Consider the following 23,186-nt stretch of genomic DNA (forward strand, 5'->3'; position numbering starts at 1 on the left):
ATGTCCCTATTTGTTATGTGGTCACCTCTGGGTTATTGGGATTAGATTTATATTTCACCCCAGGCTGTAAAGTTCATTATTTTCACAGGCTTTAAGCTATCATTAATTATTAACCCTAGTGGCAGGCTCCATTAATCAAAACAATGGCCTTGATTTGAACAGCTACTAAGTTGGTTTGAAAGAAGACACTATAGTAACACTTAATTTTCCAGCTAATCAAAGATCTCTCTTGTTGTTTTGTCTTTTTGCAGAGATTACATCACTCTCCTGATCTAGTCAGCTTTGTTCTGGAGCTGAAGACTGTCCTGGTAAGAGCATCTGTTTTTACCTCTCAGATTGAAATTGACATATTCCTTGATGTCATAATACATACAGTAAAATAATACCATACTGAAATGCTGGTGATTGATTGTAAACAGGAAGCGTTCTATGTTTCAGGAAGTGGCCCTCAAGTGCAGGCCGGAGTGTCGCTCCATCCCCCCTCCACAGTACTACTCTCAGCTCATCATTGAGATGGAGGACCTGGGATGGGATAAGTATGTACTGGAGCAAGTAGGGATAGGGCCAGGAGCTTTACCACGTGACCTGACAAGGAAAAACTATTGTCACTAGTCATAGACTATAACCTGCATTATTTCCAGTTGTGTTGTATTATTTCCAGTTGTGTTGTATTATACCAGCCAGTGACTATTACCCTATAGCGGCCACACCATCAGCCTGAACCATAAAATAAAGGCTTAGGACAATATTATACTGCATTAATAACTGACTCATAATGACATCCTTATTTTTTTGTTATTGAGTTATAGTTAAAGCCAGATCCCATTTAATAACACTGCCTAGCTATGTGTCAGCCAGGGCCAATACCGTCTTCTCTTTGTGACTGGTGATGCATCTCAGCTACCATTTAGCTCGGCTACTCATTTTCCACTTTCCCTATTAATGACTACAGCTGCAATTATGATATTAGCAAATGCAAATTGGTCTAATTGAAGACCCTACTCTTAGGTTTAATGGGGGGGATGTTGAAGTTATGTGGAAATGAGGTGAACGTCATTTCAATACTGTATTACCTTTAGAGGCATTACGCAGCAGGCCTCAATGCACTCGAGATTCGTTTATCGTCTTAATTGGCAGTGGCATTAATAGCCTGGGTTTTCACTCGTTCACTCATTTTGTCTGCTGATAGGTGCAGGTAAGAGAGGCTTGCGTTGAGCCTGGTCATTTGAATGAGCTTGAGACTGCCTTGAGAAGTCATGAGTTAGTGAATGGGAATATGGAGTCAAGTATCTCCACTCCGGCCCCCTCTATGCCCAAAACACATGCTTTAAAGTATTTGGCATCATTAAATAGACACAACTTTATTCCATATGTACCACTCTTTGGGGCATATACATTTTTTCTTCTTCTCTGTGTCTGTTTGAAGTAAGAGGTGTGTGAATGTGTTTTTGCATTCACCTTTTGTGTATTGCTCTTCAATCTGCCTTTAGGTTTCCCTAAGACCATATACCACGTGTCAATCTCATTCCACGGAGGGCAGTGTCTGCAGGTTTTCGCTCCTCCCTTGTACTTGATTGATGAATTAAGGTCACTAATTAGTAAACAACTCCCCTCACCTGATGGTCTAGATCTTAATTGACAGGAAGAAGGGGGAAAAAACGCAGACACTAGGCCCTCCATGGATTGACATTGACACCCCTGCTGTATACTTTGCCTTTACCCCAAATGGCCATACATCCATTTGGCTGTTATTGTAATCGATATAGGTGTCACATCTTCCTAACTTGGAGGAGTCTGCTAGACATCATTGAATATATATATATATTTTTTGGGTTTGCAGATGTATTAAAAATAAAAAACAGAAATACCTTATTTACATAAGTATTCAAACCCTTTGCTATGAGACCTGAAATCGAGCTCAGGTGCATCCTGTTTCCATTGATCATCCTTGAGATGTTTCTACAACTTTATTGGAGTCCACCTGTGGTAAATTCAATTGATTGGACATGATTTGGAAAGGCACACCCATGTCTATATAAGGTCCCACAGTTGACAGAGCAAAAATGAAGCATTGAAGTCGAAGGAATTGTCCGTAGAGCTCCGAGACAGGATTGTGTCGAAGCACAGATCTGGGGAAGGGTACATAAAAATGTCTGCAGCATTGAAGGTCCCCAAGAACACTGGCCTCCATCATTCTTAAATGGAAGAAGTTTGGAACCACCAAGACTTCCTAGAGCTGGCCACCCAGCCAAACTGAGCACTCGGGGGAGAAGGGCCCTGGTCAGGGAGGTGACCAAGAACCCCATGGTCACTCTGACAGAGAGGAGAACCTTCCAGAACGACAACAATCTCTGCAGCAATCAGGCCTTTATGGTAGTGTGGCCAGACGCAAGCCACTCCTCAGTAAAAGGCAAATGACCACCCGCTTGGAGTTTTCCAAAAGGCACCTAAAGACTCTCAGACCATGAGAAACAAGATTCTCTGGTTTGATGAAACCAAGATTGAACTCTTTGGCCTGAATGCCAACCGTCACATCTGGAGGAAACCTGGCACCATCGCTACGGTGAAGCATGGTGGTGGCAGCATCATGATGTGGGGATGGACTGGGACACTAGTCAGGATCAAGGCAAAGATGAATGGAGTGAAGTACAGAGAGATCCTTGATGAAAACCTACTCCAGCGCGCTCAGGACCTCAGACTGGGTTGAAGGTTCACCTTCTAACAGGACAGTGATCATAAGCACACAGCCAAGACAACGTAGGAGTGGTTTCGGGACAAGTCTCCGAATGTCCTTGAGTGGCCCAGCCAGAGTCTGGACTTTGAACTCGATCGAACATCTCTGGAGAGACCTGAAAATAGCTGTGCAGCAACGCTCCCCATCCAACCTCCCTCTGCATCTGGATCCTGGACTTACTGACGGACCCCCCCCCCCCCCCCCTACTTGGTAAGGGTAGGTAACAACGCATCCACCACGCTGATCCTCAACACGGGGGCTCCTCAGGGGTGCGTGCTCAGTCCCCTCCTGTAGTCCCTGTTCACTCATGACTGCACAGCCAGGCACGGCTCTAACACCATCATTAAGTTTGCTAATGACACAACAGTGGTAAGCCTGATCACCGACAACGGTGAGACAGCCTATAGGGAGGAAGTCAGAGACCTGACCGTGTGGTGGAAGGACAACAACCTCTCCCTCAATGTGATCAAGACAAAGGAGATGATTGTGGACTTCAGGAAAAGGAGGACCGAGCATGCCCCCATTCTCATCGACGGGGCTGTAGTGGAGCAGGTTGAGAGCTTCAAGTTCCTTGGCGTCCATATCACCAACAAACTAACATGGTCCAAGCACACCAAGACAGTCATGAAGAGGGCACAACAAAACCTATTCCCCCTCAGAAGAATGAGAAGAGTTGGCAGTAGTCCTCAGGTCCTCAAAAGGTTTTACAGCTGCACCATCGAGAGCATCCTGACAGGTTGCATCACTGCCTGGTATGGCAACTGCTCAGCCTCCAACTTCAAGGCACTACAGAGGGCAGTGCGTACGGCCCAGTACATCACCGGGGCCACGATTCCTGCTATCCAGGACCTCTATACCAAGCGGTGTCAGAGGAAGGCCCTAAAAATTGTCAAAATCCAGCCACCCTAGTCATAGACCGTTCTCTCTGCTACCTCACAGTAAGCGGTACCGGAGCGCCAAGTCTAGGTCCAAGAGGCTTCTAAACAGCTTCTACCCCCAAGCCATAAGACTCCTGAACATCTAATCAAATAGCTAACCAGACTATTTGCATTGCCCCCCTCATCTACACTGCTGCTACTCTCTGTTATTATCTATGCATAGTCACTTTAATAACTCTACCTACATGTACATATTACCTCAATACCGGTGCCCTCGCACATTGACTCTGTACCGGTACCCCCTGTATATAGCCCCGCTATTGTTATTTTTTCTGCTGCTCTTTAATTATTTGTTATCCTTATTTCTTACTTTTTTTGTATTTTCTTAAATCTGCATTGTTGGTTAAAGGCTTGTAAGTAAGCATTTACATTTTACATTACATTTTAGTCATTTAGCAGACGCTCTTATCCAGAGCGACTTACAGTAGTGAATGCATACATTTCATACAATTTCATAATTTTTTTTTCTGTGCTGGCCCCCCGTGGGAATCGAACCCACAACCCTGGCGTTGCAAACACCATGCTCTACCAACTGAGCTACAGGTCCACACCTGTTGTATTCGGCGCATGTGACAAATTTTATTTAAATTGAACCTGACAAACCTTGAGAGGATCTGCAGAGAAGAATGGGAAAAACTCCCCAGATAGAGGAGTGCCAAGCTTGTAGCGTCATACCCAAGAAGACTCGATGCTGTAATCGCTGCCGAAGGTGCTTCAACAAAGTACTGAGTAAAGGGTCTGAGAACTAGAATATTACATTTGCATAAGTATTCTAAAAACCTGTTTTTGTCATTATGGTGTATTATGTGTAAATTAATGAAGGGGAGAGAAACTATTTAACTATTTTAGAATAAGGCTGTAACATAACCAAATTTGGAAAAAGTCCAGGGGTCTGAATACTTTCCAAAGGCACTGTAATAGTGAGTGAAATTTTACATGACTGTCTGGCTTTCTACACAGATCTCATATTTTTCATACTGATATCTGGAGTACCACAGTTCTCATCATTACTTTAACAAATTACTTTTTCACCACTGTACAGCTAGCTCCGTCCATATACTGCTCACTCAAACACACGTGTGTCATCTGTTCCTGTTTTCTAAGCAGCTCCGTTCCTGTAGTTGCATTTGCACTGCTATCATCAGTCTTCACAGTGGGGCATCACACTGTCACGCTGTGTCCATCTCGCCAAGTGCCAGCCAGCCCCTGCTATTGTGGGGCGGGAGGCCCCGTGCGAATGCAGAGTAGAGGATATGGGACTGTGATTCAAGAATGGAGCTGTGATACTGATATGCAGAAATGTTTTTGCTAGATTGTCACTGCAATGGAATGAGGGAAGGGGGGAAAAGAGGGAGATTGAGTGAGTGAAACATTTTCTGTGTGTTACTAGATTAAAGGAGTGAGGTGCTGTGTTGGATCACGGTGTGTGTGTTTGAGCATATTGCCACTCATTTCTGTGTTTTTGTCAGTTTTACGATCATCCTAGTCGGGTCCATCAGAAATGCTGCCCTGCTCCATGCCTTCAGAAGTGGCACACTGATCACCACACCACATAAATCCCCAGCAGAAATATGGCCATGTCAGCCACAGCAGAGTGCCATTACAGCACTGGAAATCTAGGAGGAAGTTACCCCCCAGAGTCTAGAAACTGATCTAGGGTCAGTTTGACATTTCCTCCGCTAAAGGTTAAGGTTAGAATTAGGGAAATGTAAGCTGGTCCTAGAGCTGTACCTACGGGGGATTTCTACCTGTTTAGACGTCTTACTGCCTCTGAGGGTGTGATTTATGGGCTACGGTGGGAGCAACCTGCTTTCCCTCTGCTAAACACCTCTGGGTCTGTCTGTGTGTGAGGACGCATCACCTCTTTATGCAGTATGTGTCTGACCAGGCTGACCGATGTCTGTGTATTCCCAGGCTGGTGTCCATTGACACGGAGTTCCGCACACTGAGACTGAGGGCTGAGGACTCCTCAGGACGACAGCACGTCGTCACCGTCAAACTGAAGCCCAAGGTAAGGGAACCCACACACACTATGCAGGCTAATGTTCTCACACATGTACACTTACAGCTAAGCTAACTAAAGCCTGAAGTGAGAACACACACATTGTAACAGTCAATGAAAAACCCCAAGTCATACTCTTACACAGTACGTTCAAATATCCATCTTGTGTTAAAAGACAGTACTTCTCTGAAGTAGGGCAAACATAGTTTGCTGAAGTCTGCATGAGAGGGTCCAACACCCTGTGAGATGGGAGTGTAGAGATATCCACTTTAGATTCACAGTTGCATGATACAACCCTCCAGAAGCAGAGGAGAGGAGGGAGATAAGACCATGTGGGCATAACTAGTAGAAATACATATTGTTGGTCGTCTTTAAAAGGTAGAACATCTAGATCAGTTTTAGCACAGACCGTGCCTACATCTTTGTTGGCGATAGCCGGCATATCACTCTTTCCATGCCTGCCTTCCCCCCCACTGGGTATAGCAGGGTGGCAGTGCTGGGTTTGGGAGTAGTGAGCAGGGTGGCCGCATGGCAGGTTGGTGGTAGCTGGCCCAGATGATATCCAGAGGAGGTGGTTGGTTTCACCCTGTGCACACCTGCCTGTGTGCCCACCTGCCTGCCCCCGTCGCTGTGTAAAAATAGCCTGGATTCCCCCTGTGGCCCAGCTGCCTCACCCGCCCTTCTCCCCTACCCAGGTCACCCCACACAGGCACAGTCAGAGGGTGGAAGGTAGGGGTTGGCATGCAGAGATAGGGGGGGCAGGCAGGGAAAGAGTCATATGGGGAAAGGAGAGGAATTAAGAAAGAGATAAGGAAAGGGTGTGGGTTAACTTCCGAAAAACGACTTTACCTGTAGGCTATAGCCTGTTTAGTGTACATACAGTATTGGTAACAGTCAAGTACCCAGGGACATTGATATGCATGTTGGCCAACTCTAGGGTGTTAAGGCAAGTTTCCCTCCTATTCACAGCACCCTGTAGAGGCCCCATGGTGCTCCGCAGACCTACCTGTTCCACTGGCCATGACTTGGACACCACAGGTACTGTACACACAAACACATCACACTGTTTCAGTCCAACTGTCTCACACTCGTACATGGGGATGGGAATTGCCAGGGACCTCCCGATACGATATTATCACGATACTTAGGTGCCGATTCTATATGTATTGTGATTCGACACTGGGATTTTATTGCGATTTGATATTCCAAACATATTGCTCACCATGTCTGCTGCAGAGAGACAAGAGAGCCATGAGAAAACAAATGTTGATCAGTCATGGAATGAAAGTGGTGAAAACATGTTGGCTCACTATTTAAAAAGATGGAGAACAAGCTATAGGATGAATAATACCGGAGTTTTAGTGCAAGTACAGCCGACTAGCACTAACTAACGCAAGCTAACAGAAATTTTTTCAAAAATAGTATTGTGATATGTAACTAAATTAATTTTTGATTTTATTTTTCTTTACTACTTATACACACACTAACACACACTTTTTCAGTCGCAATTCACACACTTGCTGTCTGTCTCAGTACAACCTTTAAAGGATTCCCTTTTAACTCCTATTTCATTCTCAGTTACAGTCAGTAATATTGAGCCCTAGACACTGACAGCTGTTGTCTTTCTATGTGCTGGGTGTGTCCCTCTCTGTGTGTGTGTGTGTGTGTGGTACATGGCAGCCGTACAGAGAAGACGAGCTAAGTACAGCGCTGCCGTATGGAGCCTGTCTGCCTGCTGGGCAGCTGATGGATCTCTCCTGTGCTGTGAGAGGAGTGTGTGTGTTGTGGGGGGAGGGCTTGTCTGTCGGCTGTCCTGACATGTTCATTTGAATGAGTAATTATTGCCTGCTCTGTTGTAGGGCCAAGATGTGCCACACTGTGTTTGTGTGAAAGAATGAGAGGGACAGAGAGACACTGTAGTTTGTGTGCACGTTAGAGAGGAAAAACAAGACAATGCGTCATATACACTCAGTGGTCAGTTTATTAGGTACATTAGGTTCCTATTCAAATGGTTCACTCCTACAGACAGTGAGTCATGTGGCTTGCTATATAAAGCAGGCAGACAGGCATTGAGGCATTTAGTTACTGTTCGATTGAACATTAGAATGGGCAAAACGAGTGACCTCAGCGACTCTGTGCGTGGTATGATCGTCGGTGCCAGGCACGCCAGTTCCAGTATCTCAGAAACGGTCGGCCTCCTGGGCTTTTTACTCATGATAGTGTCAAAGGTTTACAGAGAATGGTGCAACACACTAAAAAACATCCAGTCAGCGGCAGTCCTGTGGGCTGAAACAGCTATTTGATGAGAGGTCGAAGGAGAATGGCAAGAATCGTGCAAGCCAACGGGCGGGTCACAAAAGGGCAAATAATGGTGCACTACAACAGTGGTGTGCAGAACGGCATCTCGGAGTCCTTGTCACCGATGGGCTATTGCAGAAGACGACCACACCGGGCTCCACTCCTATCAGGTAAAAACAAGAAGTGGCTCCAGTGGGCACGCCATCACCAACACTGGACAATTGAGAATTGGAAAAACATTGCCTGGTCAGACAAATCCCGGTTCCTGTTGCGTCATGCTGATGGCAGTCAGGATTTGGCGTAAGCAACATGAGTCCTTGGCCCCATCCTGCCTATTGTCAACGGTACAGGCTGGTGGCGGTGGTGTAACGTTGTGGGGAATGTTTTCTTGGCACACGTTAGGTCCCTTGATACAAATTGAGCAACGTTTTCCAACCTGGAGAATTCAGGCTGTTCTGGAGGCAAAGGTGGGGTCTGACCCGGCACTAGATGGGTGTACCTAATAAACTGGCAAATGCGTGTATGTTCATACAGTAATTACATACCTGTTTTGTGTCTTTTAAAAGCAGTGGGTGGTGATTGACGTCTGTATCAGATTGTGGCTGGGCAGGACCATTGGTGGGCACCAGACCCACCACTGCAGGTGTGGCACAGCATGAGCAACATCTGCCAGCAGTCTGTGTGTTTGTGAGTCCGTGCGTGTACAACCGTATGTACCGGACCTACAGTAATACATGATTATAATCCTATCTGTCATCAGCCAGGAGAAGAGGGCCCAGGCAGATGCATCACAGTTCCCTCAATGTCTACACAAGCCACCATTATAAAGGCTTTAGGTGTATCCATTCATACGTCGTTACTCCATTTGAACCCCGCTAGATGATTGCTTTTATTAGCAGTGTTTTAGTATGTACGGTTAGGCTCTCATTTCCTCAGGAGTTAAGCCTGTAGCGAGGATAGATCTGTTTTTACTCAGTGCTAGATGAAGAGGCCTAATTGAGGCACTCAAGGAGTACTGAGCGGATCTTAGCTTTCCACAGACACACACTCTTACATCCTGCCACTCAAATCCAGCAGGAATTCAATTACCAAGCCCCCTTTTACTGGGTCCACTGTATTTCTATGGAGCCATAACCATAATCACGCCACTGGCATTAATTGGCCAGTAATTGCGGAGTCTCTGCACCTGTGCGATGCTAAATTGTGTGCACTGTGCTGGCACAATGACCCATAATTTTTGGTTCGTTTCTCTATTTTTTTTATTCTCCCTCATGTCGGATTTCCCGGGACAAAGCTAGTCTAATAAAATAGTTTGTTAAAGGGAATTTGATTTGTTGAGCCTGTGCCTGCATTAAATGCTAAATAAAGAGTCAAATCATTTCCTATATCATGTTTGTACATAATGTGATATTATCTCATGTAAGTCTATAGTTTCATCTTCACCTCACAAATCTAGGCAAAAAGATTTCCCTAACCGTTAGATAGCTTAGTTGGTGTAAGTTATAATTGTGGTCATTTTAATACAGAGAGAATTTAGGCTACATGGCTCATTCTCTCCAAGGTCAGACCTTCTATAGATGCCCATTTTTCTGCAAATCATTACCATTTAATTTACATGGACATAATGATAGAGTACCTTCAGAAAGTATTCACATCCCTTTACTTTTTCCACATTGTGTTGCAGCTTGAATTGAAAATTGATTAAACTGAGATTTGTCACTGGCCTACACACAATATCAGTGGAATTTTGTATTTAGACATTTTTACAAATTAATTAAATATGCAATGTCTTGAGTCAATAAGTATTCAACCCCTTTGTTATGGCAAGCCTAAATAACTTTAGGACTAAATATTTTAAAGACTGAGCTATAATTGCTGCCAAAGGTGATTTTGAACATGTATTGACTCAGGGGGTTGAATACTTATCTAATCAAGATATATTAGTGTTTATTTTTCATAAATATTTTACAAATGAGAGAATTTTTCTTCTACTTTGACATGAAGAGTATTTTGTGTCGACTTAATATTTTTTAATAAAAGATAATTAAATACATTTTAATCTCGCTTTGGAACAACAGAATGTGGAAAAAGTGGTGTGAATACTTTGAAGGCACTGTATTAACTAATTATAATTTCTCAGTTAAGAATTCATTTCTTTATTAAAAAGTATCCACCCACACATTTGAACCCTAGTTTAGGTTGTCATACCTGTTGTGTTCTGTTCCCCACAGAGTTCTCTAGGCCATGTTCACACTCAGTTCCTGCTGCTTCTAGAGTCTCTGGCTGAGTTTTGGGCGGTTCTAGATGAGATCGATGAAAAGACCTGGGTTCTAGAGCCAGAGAAACCCAGCAGAGCCGACACCATGAGGAGGATCGCCATCGGTAACGCACACACAGACATGCAAACTCGCTAACTAGAGACCTCTATAGGCCATAATTAACCCTCATGCACACTGAACTAAACAACAGACCTCTACTGCTACTACCTATATACACTCACTTTTATCATTGCTTCCTTTGTGTTGTGGTCAGCTATTCCTTGTCTCCAAACACTGATTAACTATGTCTGCAGCAAATAACGTGTCCATAAAAGTCGAGGTTGACACGCGACACCCAAAGATGTTGCCAGAGTGCTGCCTGCTTGGAGCAGAGCATGGTAGGTAAGACTGTATACTTATGGTTGTTCCTTTTTTCTAATCTTTTATCAATAATGTATATGAAATGTGTACCCTATATTAAATGGCGGCACACTTGCCATGTTTCAAATGTTTTTTTAAATGCATCCTCCAGTCTATTAACTGATCTGACTCAATTTTATAAGCACATACAGTTGAGAGGAAACCTGGTTTCCACCTACCCTTATTCTATCATATCTGTGATCACAGACAAAGGAAAGATGTATTATTTTGGGGGGCGCATTCTGGGTCCTGATGAATGTGGACTACCTAACAAAGTTTACAACATAATCAGGCTTTTGATTTGGTACGAGTAGGAGCGGACCAAACAAGGTCGAGTTTGTTCTATTTAAGTCCCAACAATTGTTGCCAATTGTTTCTTTAAATCCAAGGTCATGCTTGGCCAACAGTGCCACACAGAACTCATTGTTGGTTGCCTAGCAATGCTATTAAACACACACTGCTGTCGCCAAGACTGAGGCAGGCAGCGACCCTCAAATAGATGGGGTCACGCAGAAATATTGCTTTTTGCATTTAAGAATAACAAACAACAGAATGCAATGATGGCTGTACACAAAGACGAGGCTCATGGGGTGGAACGGACTAGAGCAGAGCGTTTATGTCCAAGTTATTGGAATATTTCCTCTTTGCCTGACTCTCTGTCATCAAATATGAAGAGCTGTTTGTAAGAGCCTGTGTGCTGCATCCAGGAAAACACTTGACATCACCCCAAATTAGATTTGGGGTGATGTTTTCTGAAATGCATTGAAAAGCACAAAAACGACTTACACAACACTTGCAGGGGGATTTATCTCTAAACCTCTCTTTTTACAATGTCCATTTGGAATTCACAACTTAATTGTGTGGGTTATTTTCCCCTGCAGTGGTAACACCTTTGAGGAACAAGCTGAATGCCAACATGCATTTATGGTAAGTTAGGTAGTCAGTCATTTGGATACAGTCTACTTATTGGTATTATATGTTCCATACAATGTGATTCTAAATGAACAGTCTTCTATACCATTTCAACATGATAGCCTTGGTCAACATTTCCTAGCTGGGAGAGAAGACATATTGGTCATAATTGCAAACTCCTCTTCCCTCCGTCTCTCCCTCATTTGCATGTGTTTAATTAGTGTGTGAAGGAGCTGTTTTGTGTCTTTCAGGAACCCGGACTGCAGCATCTTGCAGAACCTCCGGGATGTTTTGGAGATAGAATTCCCATCACCTGCCACCCACGAAAAATCTGTACGTTGCATTTCCCTGTTTCAAACACCAAGCCCTCACAATTACCTCTGCCGAGCAATCGTGTGTAGAAATATATTTTTATTTCTGTTCTTTTTTGTTTGCTGGAGGTGGGTGTGCATCCCCTTTAATTGGGTTGTTTACAGATAAGATCATTAGAATAACAAAGATGGCAGAATCCTCGGCACTATCGAGATCGCTTTAATCACACCCCCATTTATCTCTTTTTTGCCGCCGGATGGGTTGAAAGGGCGCCGTGTTTATCCACTGTCGCCACGGTGATTAATGCCTCAGCATCATTAACATTCCGAAGAGCAAAGTTTACTTTACCAGATGTTGAAATTATACCTGCCATCCTCTTTTTAATGGATCGCTTGGAGAGAAAGGGCTTCTCGTTACATGAAAAGAAATATGCAAACAGAGAGAGGGAAGGGGGGACACTGTTAGAGGGGGGATAGACAGGAAGAGAGCTACTATGAATGTCTCCTGTAGAGTTTCAGTGCGGAGTGTGGGATCTGTTACGCCTACCGTCTGGAGTCGGCCATTCCTGATCAGGTGTGCAACGACCCTCGCTGCGGCCAACCCTTCCACCAGGCCTGTCTGTACGAGGTAAGGGACACGCACACAACTATCCTACCCAATCAGTAGGCATGTCTGTTTTACAAAAGAACACTACACACAATATCCAGGATGAGACATGCATGAATTTAAAATCATTTGTTATAAATTCATACAAAAATGGGATGTGAAAGTAAAAAAAAAAAAAAGCATCATTCATTTCAGGTGTTTGGCTTCTTTGCATTTATCATATCTTACCACTACAGGCACAAGGAATTGGTCAACTTCAATTTCAGAGTAGTGTTTAGTTTGACTAGTTCTTGTTCGGTTTCTCTCCAGTGGTTGCGTGGACTACCTTCCAGTCGCCAGAGCTTCAACATAGTGTTTGGAGAGTGTCCCTACTGCAGCAAGGTATTTCAAGCTGCCATATGGCATTATTAATACTCACTTTACAGTAGATGTCCTTCATAAAAGTTCATAACATACTATATAATGTATGTCATTCATAAAGTAATATAGAGCGCTGTTCATGCACAATAACTACATTGAATATAGCAGGTCACATTAGTGTCCTTGGTTAGTATAGTATTATACAACAGTCACACATAAATCACACTAAGCCTATAGAAAATCCCCAGAGGTGCAGTTGCAAGTCACAATCAAGTTTTAGTTTTTTTAGTAATTGATACAGTGAGCCTGTTTTGACATTTGTAAATAACAATATAGTCTGTTAAATGCCATTTTTACTTTTGTTGTTTACAGCCCATCACAGTGAAGATGTCCACCCAGAAACCCTGAGAGCTGACTGGGCATAGAGAGAGCTATATGGTTTAACATGAGCCTCAGCAAATCCACTCACATCTAATGTACATCGTCTCACTCATGTCATGACACTATAGCGAACTGGAGTAAGAGTTGGGGATGATGCAAACCTAAAATAGGCATGATGAATAGGAAACAAAAAAGATCAAAGAGTAGCAGGGAAACAGCACCAAGTCATCATTCAGGACCGTCAGCCAGAGTGAATAGAAAGGCCAGGGACAGGAATAAGAAGACCACTAAAGCACTACAGTACATTATGACATTACAGCCACTATTCTGTTTGGGAGAAGGCTCTGTTCTCTGGTTGTGGTCTTTGTGGCTGTATTCCTCCCACTCACCACGGTCATATATGTGGATGGGATTTTCCCAGTGGTCAGATTCTGGGGGATTGTGCTTCTGACTCTTACCCCCACACTGGTGATCATGGTTGAAGTTCTCTGAACCATCCTCTTTGTACAGATGTTTTTCCCAGTGTGTCTGACTGTGGTCCTCCCACTGGTCATCATGTGTTTGACCCAATTTACTTTTTGTAGGGGTTGTACTTTCTCTGGGGTGGGACAGTCTATGGTTGACTTGTGGTCTTGAGGTCACAGCAACTATTTTCCTGACGCGACGTTTGGTTTGTGTTGATGTTTTCTGTTAGGGGATAATTCACACATTTGCTTGGGTTTCTTCCATTGACCTGAACTTTTGTAACAGCCGTTAATGTGAAATTACAACAAAAGGCAATTGAATGAAAAAAAGATATATAAAAAAAAAAGTGATTTATTTTGGGTTTGAACTTGCTTTGATAAAAACGTATTTCATTATCAGTTGGGCGTCAAAGTAGCTGGTCATTTTGTCCATTCTTGTAAAACCAGTTTGACAACATTATAGTAAAATGCAGTGAATCGTGTCAATATTACACTACAAGCAGGACTTAGTGCCTTGGCCTCACCGCCTGTTCTGGCTGGGGCTTGGATTTGGGTGGTCCTCTGATGTATTGAGACGGCACAGGTCTGGGTCTCTCCATCTCTTCCTCGCTCTCGTCATCCTCCACGTATACAGACTTTGGTTTGGACGACCCTCTAGCTCGTCCTGCTTTCTGTGGGGAAAAGATCCAGGAAGACCGGATTAAGATTTCACGTGAAGCTAGCATGCACTAGTTTATGACAACATACTCCTCAACCTGGACATTTCTTGCTTGTGAATTCACTAACACCTTACCCCATGTTCTGACTGGGGGTTGAATACAGGTGGTCCTCTAATGTAGCGAGATGGTACAGGTTTGGGTCTCCCCTCTTCAATCTCCATCTTTTCTTCATCACTGTCATCGTCCACATATACAGGCTTTGGTTTGGAGGCCCCTCTAGTTGCAGGTTTAGCCCTGCCCGCTTTCTGTGGGGAAAGGACACCGGAATAATTATTTCATGTGACGCAAACGAACTGAATGAAAACATACTTTTACTCCTGTTGTCAACACTTTAGAATAAAAGTGCATTTCCCCATGTGTGTCAACTACTGTACATTCAATACATTTATTTTTAGGTCATATTGTACTAAAACCAGTTGCAACCAGCTCAGTAGTAAAGTTTAGTGAATCCTGTTTATAGCCAACACCTTTACGCCCTTGGGTGGTACAGGTTTGGGCCTCGCTTCATCCAACTCCATCTTCTCATCCTCTTCATCACTCTCCTCATCCTCCACAACTACAGGCTTTAGTTTGGATGAGCCTCTACCTCTGCCTGCTTTCTGTGGGGAAAGGATACAGGAAGAGAGGGTGAGGGGCTTAGTAAGAGGCTAGCATGCAACTGTTTCTGATCGTAGAAACTTGCTCGATTCTCCATTGAACATGCTTTTAGACCAGGAGAAGGCCACCTACTGTGTTGAAGATGAAGCATTGTTCATTTGTCTTTGAATGATGAAGAGAAATAATAATACGTGAGTCTGTACGGGACACGACTAACTACCAATTGGATATCACAAAATTGGGGAGAAAAAAGGAATAAATAACAATAGAGGAGTAGGACAGACACTGAAAGCAGCCTTTCCATGACCCCTATTAATTCGACTGACATTTACTCACTTTCCAAACCTCCAAAAATTGACTTCTATTTGACTACAGATCCAACTGCCCAGCAGTTCAGCATGGAAATTAGAGAGAAAATTAGAACAATTATGGCTGCTGATCCTCTGCCCCTGTAAAGTGTGTGTAAAGTGTGTGTCATCAATCGCCTCAAATTGGGCTGTTTTGGCCATCTGTGGGTCAAGTTAGTCGCCATTGGAGGCTCAAGTGATTCCGGTAAATTCCAGAAAATCACCACCTCGCCGCTCCAGAGCCTCTTGAGGGGGACGACGTGGGGGTCAGGGGCAAGTTGACCCCCTTTACTGCGGTCAAGATCCCCGCCAGGCATTTAGAGAAGAAAATGTGATTCACCTCTACGCAAAGAGCCAGAGAGATGTGACATATTTGGTACAGTCCAATTGAAATGCACATATTTGATGAGAAATACTTTCTGCAGTGTATGTGTGTTGTAAATAAAGACCTGGATTTGTATGGGATCTGTGGCTGAGACTGTCAGTGCGTGTAAATCTCCCACACTGCATTGGGGCTCCCGACAGACACCTCACCTCACCCAGAGGGTTATAAATCAGAGTATAAACAATGAACATGAAGTGAGTCTAGCCATCTGGTCTCCATTACACTCCCCTGACCTGCACTTTACCCTATCCAGCTATATTAGATACTCAACAAAAATATCAACACAACATGTTGGTCCCATGTTTCATGAGCTGAAATAAAAGATCCCAGAAATGTTCCACACATGGCTTATTTCTCTCAAAATTGTTTACATTCCGGTTAGTGAGGATTTCTCATTGCCAAGACAATCCATCCTGACAGGTGTGGCATATCAAGAAGCTCATTAAAACAGCATGACACACACAGAATTATGACATCCCTTCAAATTAGTGGATGCAACTATTTCAGCCACACCCATTGCTGACAGTTGTATAAAAATCGAGCAAAGTGGCAACGTCTAGGAACAACAACGGCTCAGCTGTGAAGTGGAGGCCACACAAGCTAACAGAACGGGACCGCTGAGTGCTGAAGCACGTATCGCGTAAAAATCGTCTGCCCTCGGTTGCAACACTCACTACCGAGTTCCAAACCACCACTGGAAGCAACGTCAGCACAAGACCTGTTTGTCGGGAGCTTCATGAAATGGTGAAATGACTGAGCTCACCATGCACAATGTTAAGTGTCGGCTGGAGGGGTGTAAATTGGATTCTGGAGTAGTGAAAACGTGTTCTCTGGAATGATGAATCACGTTTCACCATCTGGCAGTCCGACGGACGAATCTGGGTTTGGCAGATGCCAGGAGAACGCCACCTGCCTGAATGCAGTGCCAACTGTAAAGTTTGGTGGAGGAGCAATAATAGTCTGGGGCTGTTTTTCAAGGTTTGGGCTAGGCCCCTTAGTTTCAGTGAAGATAAATCTTAATGCTACAGCATACAATGACATTCTAGACGAGTCTGTGCTTACAACATTGTGGCAACAGTTTGGAGAAGGCCCTTACCTGTTTCTGCATGAAAATGTCCCCATGCACAAAGCGAGGTCCATACAGAAAAAGGTTTTTGAGATCGGTGTGGAAGAACTTGACTAGCCACAGAGCCCTGACCTCAACCCCATCGAACACCTTTAGGATGAATTGGAATGCTGACTGCGAGCCAGGCCTAATTGCCCAACATCAGTGGCTGACCTTACAAATACTCGTGGCTGAATGGAAGCAAGTCCCCGCAGAAATGTTCCTACATCTAGTGGAAAGCTTTCCCAGAAGAGCCTATTTAGCCAACATTTGTGAGTAGATCTGGATGTGTGCGAATGATTAATTGACAGATTCATTAATAGGTGTACATTAGGGGTCCCCAATAGGCAGTTTTCTGAGCAAGGTAATCTCTCAGGTACTCTCACCTTGCCCCTGTCTGGCCAATCAGACCCTCTGGTGGAGGAACCCCCTGACATTGCTCCTCGTGGCACAGACAGGTCCAGCCTTCCCTGGCCTCCGCTCGCTCTCGGTCCCCCCTCAGACAGCAGCTCTCTCAGCCTCTGGTAGTCCGGACGATCCTTATACTCCAGAGCTTTGACACTGAGCAGGAAACTGGCCAACTCATCTGGGAGAGGAAGAGGGACAAAAGAGAATGTGCAATAGTCCCACTCCGACATATGTGATGTTTTATAAACACTGGTTATGTGCCGTGTGATCTGCGTGTTTCAGTACTCAGAAAGTCACCCCTTACTGCAACTAACATGTCCAGCTACCTAGTGTACCCACACACACTGGTTGAGTGTATCACACTCATATACAATAGGGTTGATGCATGTCCTGGGCCTTATCTGTGGCGACCAGCCCGGCCCTGCCTCTTGTGGAGGTGCAGAGAATCATCCCAGTCAATCACCACCATACATCACATAGCCCTAACCTCAGAGACGTGACCTCTGTTTACAGTACCAGAGATAACACTGGAGTCTCTAAGACATCTCTCTGGGATGGATAATGGAGTTGTGGGAACATATTTTAAAACCCCCTCCAAAAAAGATGTTTCATTCCCATCTGGGACAAAGTGGTGTGACTCTGGAGTCTGACTACTGGACAAGTACTGACTAGTACGGAGGCCCTCTCACTCACCTGTGCAAGCTCCACCCACAGACAGCTCCTGCACCGAGCCAGGTAGATTACCCATGAGTCTGGAAAGAGAAACGGGCATGAAATAGAGCGGGAGAGAGAAACAAGGCTTTAACTTAAAGACAACACATACTGTAAGGACAAAGGTTTTGAAGGGTCTGTCCTAAATCCAAGAGATATACTTTTGGTCAATTAGTGTGTGGACACAGGTTCGAACATCTCATTCTAAAATCATGGGCATTAATATGGAGATGGTCCCCCCTTTGCTGCTATAACAGCCTCCACTCTTCTGGGAACACTTTCCACTAGATGTTGGAACATTGCTGCAGGGACTTGCTTCCATTCAGCCACACGAGCATTAGTGAGGTTGGGCACTGATGTTGGGCGATTAGGCCTGGCTTACTGTCGGCGTTCCAATTCATCCCAAAGGTGTTCCATGGTGTTGAGGTCAGGGCTCTGTGCAGGCCAGTCAAGTTCTTCCACACCGATCTCGACAAACCATTTCTGTATGGACCTCGCTTTGTGCACAGGGGCATTGTCATGCTGAAACAGAAAATGTCCTTCCCCAAACTGTTGTCACAAAGTTGGAAGACCAGAATCGTTGAGAATGTCATTATATGCTGTAGCGTTAAGATTTCCCTTCACTGGAACTAAGGGGCTTAGCCCAAACCTTGAAAAACAGCCCCAGATCATTATTCCTCCAGTTGGCACTATGCATTTGGGCAGGTAACATCCTCCTGGCATCTGCCAAACCCAGATTCGCCCGCCAGACGGTGAAGGGTGATTCATCAGTCCAGAGAACGCGTTTCCACTGCTCCAGAGTCCAATGGCGGCGAGCTTTACACCACTCCAGCCGACACTTAGCATTACGCATGGTGATCTTAGGCTTGTGTGCGGTTGTTTGGCCGTGAAAACCCATTTCACGAAGCTCCCGACGAACAGTTCTTGTGCTGACGTTGCTTCCAGAGGCAGTTTGAAACTCGGTAGTGTGTTGCAACCGAGGACATGATTTTTACGTGCTATGCGCTTCAGCACTCGGCGGTCCCGTTCTGTGAGCTTGTGTGGCCGACCACTTTGCGGCTGAGCCGTTGTTGCTCCTAGACGTTTCTACTTCACAAGAACTACACTTACAGTTGACCAGGGCAGACATTTTACGAACTGACTTGTTATAAAAAGGTGGCATCCTATGACGGTGCCACATTGAAAGTCACTGAGCTCTTTAGTAAGGCCATTCTGTTTGTCTATGGAGATTGCATGGCTGTGTGCTCGATTTTGAGATATACATACATACATACATACATACATACATACATACATACATACACACACACACACACACGTGTATAAGAAAGTTCAGGAAATATATATTTTGGGACACATTTAACCCCTTATTTTTTTCGACAAAACTACCTCCATATTTTATTTTTAACTGGTACTGGGTTACCTAAAGACAAGTCATGTGACAAACGCCACTGTAGCTCGGCCACCTTCTTCCGCAGATGCGGAAGACCGACATATTGTAGGCGGATGTGGTGAATTGAGACGCGGGCCTTGCAAACCCCCCAAAAAAAACATCTCTCTAGCTTAAAACTGACAGATTTTGATGGGGATTTAACACTAATAAGGATCAATAGGAAGATGGAGAGGGATCCAGAGAGAGGGTGGTCTTGACCTGGTCTTGGCCTCTTGGACCTGTATAGGGTTCTTGAGTACAGAGTCCCAGGGCAGCGCCCCACACAGCCAGTGGAGCAGACAGAAGCCCAACACCTCCAGGTCTCCACGTCTAGATGGAGCTACACAGAGACAGAGAAGAAGATGATCAGAACCTGGTTTGGGAGGATAGAAACAGCTTTGATTGAGGGGCTGTGTTCAGAGGTAAAACAGTATGCAAAGAGAGGGTAAAGAGGATTACAATTATGGAGGGAGTGTTAGTCTTTCAACTTTTCCTATGCTCTGCAGACAGACAGGGCTTTGAGGGGAGGGCTGACATTTTAGGTCAGTTTTCCTTCTTTGGCCTGTTCCAGGAAACTTGATCCTTGTGGCCTCTGACATGATTCAGACACCCGCTGCCCAGCCTAAACACACACACACACACACACACACACACACACACTCGATTGCTCAAACACCCCCCTCTCTTAGGCAGTAAAACACACACATATCTACGCCCAAATCAATACCACAGGTTACAGAAGTCGACAGGGTGCTGTGCACTGGGGAGATATCTAAATACTAAATACTGATGATGGCTAGACATTAACCTCTAGACTTGCCTCGTTGTAAACAATGCCTTCCATCTAGTTTTAATACAAGGAAGTGAACAAACCCTGCACTGAGCCAGTGTCTTTATAAAAAACTGTGGGGAGTTCATCAATACGTCTGGATTGAGTGCATGTGAGGGGTCGAGCCCGAGGAGTTTTAGCAGCTCAATACTGTAACGGCCGTGCGTCTCCGGAGAAATTACCCATCGACTGGCTTCGTCAGAAGGAGAAATCTCGAGCCAGATCCATGGCTAGCATTGATCCCAGACAGTGTTCCCAATTAAATAGGCTGCTGCCACAGTGGCTGCCAGGCAGCGGCACCCAGCAGGACAGCACTACTGGCTAGCCTTGAGACAGACAACAGGGGTTGGTTGGTTGGTTGGTTGGTTGGTTGGTTGGTTGCCACTGCCTCCGTTGTTGCCTTCAACATTTTGTGATTAAGCCGCTTGTTTAAGTAATTTACTGAATCAATTATCTCAAGAGTGGAAGGTGTAAAGTACTTAAGTGTATAGGTCAGCATTACAGTATATTTGTTGCTGCCACTTCTAATTAAGCCATTGTTGTAAACAATTATATAAAGCCTCATTGATACTGAGAGGCAGATAAGAGGGAATAAAGATGAAAAACACAAGTGACACCAGCACTCAAAAACTACACCAACTCCCACAGCCACAAAATAGATTAACAATTAAAAAGATCAACAACTACGGTAAGCACCAGTGGCGTGCTTTGACCATATTGTCCCTGTTCACAATAGCTTTTCCTTTGCTGTTTGGTCGTGTATTTATGAATCTTTCCCTAATGAGACGGCAGCACACACACATACAGCTCTCTCACATGCAAGCATATGCATGAATGTGTGGGTGCGTGTGCGCACACACACCCGCATTCATGCGCGTGCGCACACACACACACACACACACACACACACACACACAAACTTCAGAAGGTAAACCTCAGAGCCCCCACACCATCCAGGCTTGTCACAGAGTTAGGTGACAATGTTGTAGGTAGTTCTCTCCTATTGATGTTCAGATTTTCACTCTTAACCCGCTCTTTCGGAATCTCCATATTCCAAAGCATCCCGCTCCAATAGGTGATAATTAGCTCAGAGTTCAGTGATGCATCACTCTGTTCTATCTCCACCCTCGTCATGGCAACATCTACCCAGCGAGGGTGATGATAGGTAAGATGGGAGGGTGGGATCTTGAGCAAAAAGTAGTCTTGTTGCTCGTCAAAATCTGCATGCATCTCGATTGCCATTTGACCCAAAGAAACTCAAACTGCCTTACAACGTGGAGGTCAAGTAAGACCAGCCATCATATTTAGCCACCTGGAATATAATTCTGGTTTGTTTATCAACTGTAGACAAAAAGGGAAACGTTACCTGATTGACTCATTCCAATAGTAGAGTACTGTAGGCCTAACAGAAGTTATTACATCAAAGGACAGATGATTATCAGTGGTTAGAAGCATAAACACATACCAGACAGTTTATTAGGTACACCACCCAGTTTACAAAAAAGAAAATTGATCGCTCCTACAGTGAGTCACGTGACCGTGGCTTGCTATATAAAGCACTCACAGGCATTGATGCATTCAGTTACTGTTGGGTTGAACGTTAGAGTGGGCAAAACGAGTGACCCAAGCAACTTTGAGCATGTGACGATCTTCGGTGCCAGGTGTGCCAGATCAAGTATCTCAGAAACGGCCGGCCTCCTGGGCTTTTCACGCGAGACAGTGTCTAGGGTTTACAGAGACTGGTGGGACAAACAAACATCCAGTCATCAAATGTATTGGTCACATTCACATATTTAGCATTTGTTATTGCGGGTGTAGCAAAATGCTTGTGTTCCTTGATCCAACAGTGCAGTAGCATATAACAATTAACAACAATACACAAATCTAAAAGAATGGAATTAAGAAATATATAAATATTAAGACGATCAATGTCGGAGTGGCATTGACTAAATACAGTATGTAAACATTAAAGTGACTAGTGTTCCACTATTAGAGAGGCCAGTGATTTCATATCTATGTATATAGGGCAGCATACTTTAAGGTGCAGGGTTAAGTAGCCGGGTGGTAGCTGGCTATTTAACAGTCTGACGGCCTAGAGATAGATGTTTTTCAGTCTCTCAGTCCCAGCTTTGATGCACCTGTACTGGCCTCGCCTTCTGGACGATAGCGGGGTGAACAGGCCATGGCTCGGGTGGTTGAGGTCCTTGATCTTTCTGGAATTCCTGTGACATTAGGTGATGTAGGTTGTCCTGGAGGGCAGGCAGTGTGCCCCCGGTGATGTGTTGGGCAGACCATACCACCCTCTGGGGAGTCCTGCTGTTGCGGGCTCTGCAGTTGCCGTACCAGGCGGTGATACAGCCCGGCAGGATGTTGCGCCTCCCCCACACTGTCTGTGTAGGTGGACCATTTCAGTGTCAGTGATGTGTACGCCAAGGAACTTTAAGCTTTCCACCTTCTCCACTGCGGTCCCGTCACTGTGGATAGGGGGCGTACTCCCTCTGCGGTTTCCTGAAGTCCACGATCAGCTCCTTTGTTTTGTTGACATTGAGGGAGAGGTTATTTTCCTGACACCACTCCACCAGGGCCCTCACCTCCTCCCTGTAGTCTGTCTCGTTGATGCTGGTAATCAGGCCTACGACTGTTGTGTTGTCTGAAAACTTGATGATTTAGTTGGAGGCGTGCATGGCCACGCAGTAATGGGTGAACAGGGGGTACACAGGAGGCGGCTGAGCACGCATCCTTGTGGGGCCCCAGTGTTGAGGATCAGCGAAGTGGAGGTGTTGTTTCCTACCTTCACCACCTGGGGGGGCGGCCCGTCAGGAAGTCCAGGACCCAGTTGCACAGGGCGGGGTTCAGACCCAGGGCCTCAAGCTTAATGATGAGCTTGGAGGGTACTATGGTGTTGAATGCTGAGCTATAGTCAATGAACAGCATTCTTACATAGGTATTCCTCTTGTCCAGATGGGAT

At 44.9% G+C, this 23,186-nt stretch overlaps 2 protein-coding genes across 5 annotated transcripts in view; one reads left to right on the forward strand and one right to left on the reverse strand.

Annotated features, from left to right (window-relative positions):
* Positions 1–13,395, forward strand: part of fancl (FA complementation group L) — a 14,576-nt gene extending 1,181 nt beyond the window's left edge. The window contains exons 4-14 of one of the 2 annotated variants that reach the window (XM_029752787.1): positions 252–308; positions 439–536; positions 5,587–5,683; positions 6,644–6,712; positions 10,204–10,354; positions 10,545–10,628; positions 11,532–11,577; positions 11,814–11,895; positions 12,385–12,501; positions 12,790–12,861; positions 13,213–13,395. In XM_029752787.1, coding sequence (XP_029608647.1) covers positions 252–308; positions 439–536; positions 5,587–5,683; positions 6,644–6,712; positions 10,204–10,354; positions 10,545–10,628; positions 11,532–11,577; positions 11,814–11,895; positions 12,385–12,501; positions 12,790–12,861; positions 13,213–13,248 — 909 coding nt within the window. In that variant the 3' untranslated portion in view covers positions 13,249–13,395. Of the gene's footprint in view, positions 1–251; positions 309–438; positions 537–5,586; positions 5,684–6,643; positions 6,713–10,203; positions 10,355–10,544; positions 10,633–11,531; positions 11,578–11,813; positions 11,896–12,384; positions 12,502–12,789; positions 12,862–13,212 lie in introns of those variants that run through there. The other variant, XM_029752789.1, reaches the window with a different exon arrangement.
* The window catches only part of vrk2 (VRK serine/threonine kinase 2), a 20,131-nt gene continuing 9,521 nt past the window's right edge, over positions 12,577–23,186 (reverse strand). For all 3 annotated transcript variants that reach the window (XM_029752785.1, XM_029752784.1, XM_029752786.1), the window contains exons 9-15: positions 19,609–19,729; positions 17,940–17,998; positions 17,225–17,424; positions 14,872–15,003; positions 14,479–14,649; positions 14,210–14,356; positions 12,577–13,908 (exon numbers count right to left, since the gene is read on the reverse strand). In XM_029752785.1, the coding sequence (XP_029608645.1) occupies positions 13,450–13,908; positions 14,210–14,356; positions 14,479–14,649; positions 14,872–15,003; positions 17,225–17,424; positions 17,940–17,998; positions 19,609–19,729 (1,289 nt within the window). In that variant the 3' untranslated portion in view covers positions 12,577–13,449. The remainder of the gene's footprint in view (positions 13,909–14,209; positions 14,357–14,478; positions 14,650–14,871; positions 15,004–17,224; positions 17,425–17,939; positions 17,999–19,608; positions 19,730–23,186) is intronic.

The sequence above is a fragment of the Salmo trutta genome, chromosome 5 (genome assembly GCF_901001165.1).
Source record: "Salmo trutta chromosome 5, fSalTru1.1, whole genome shotgun sequence".
Taxonomy (NCBI): Eukaryota; Metazoa; Chordata; class Actinopteri; order Salmoniformes; family Salmonidae; genus Salmo; species Salmo trutta.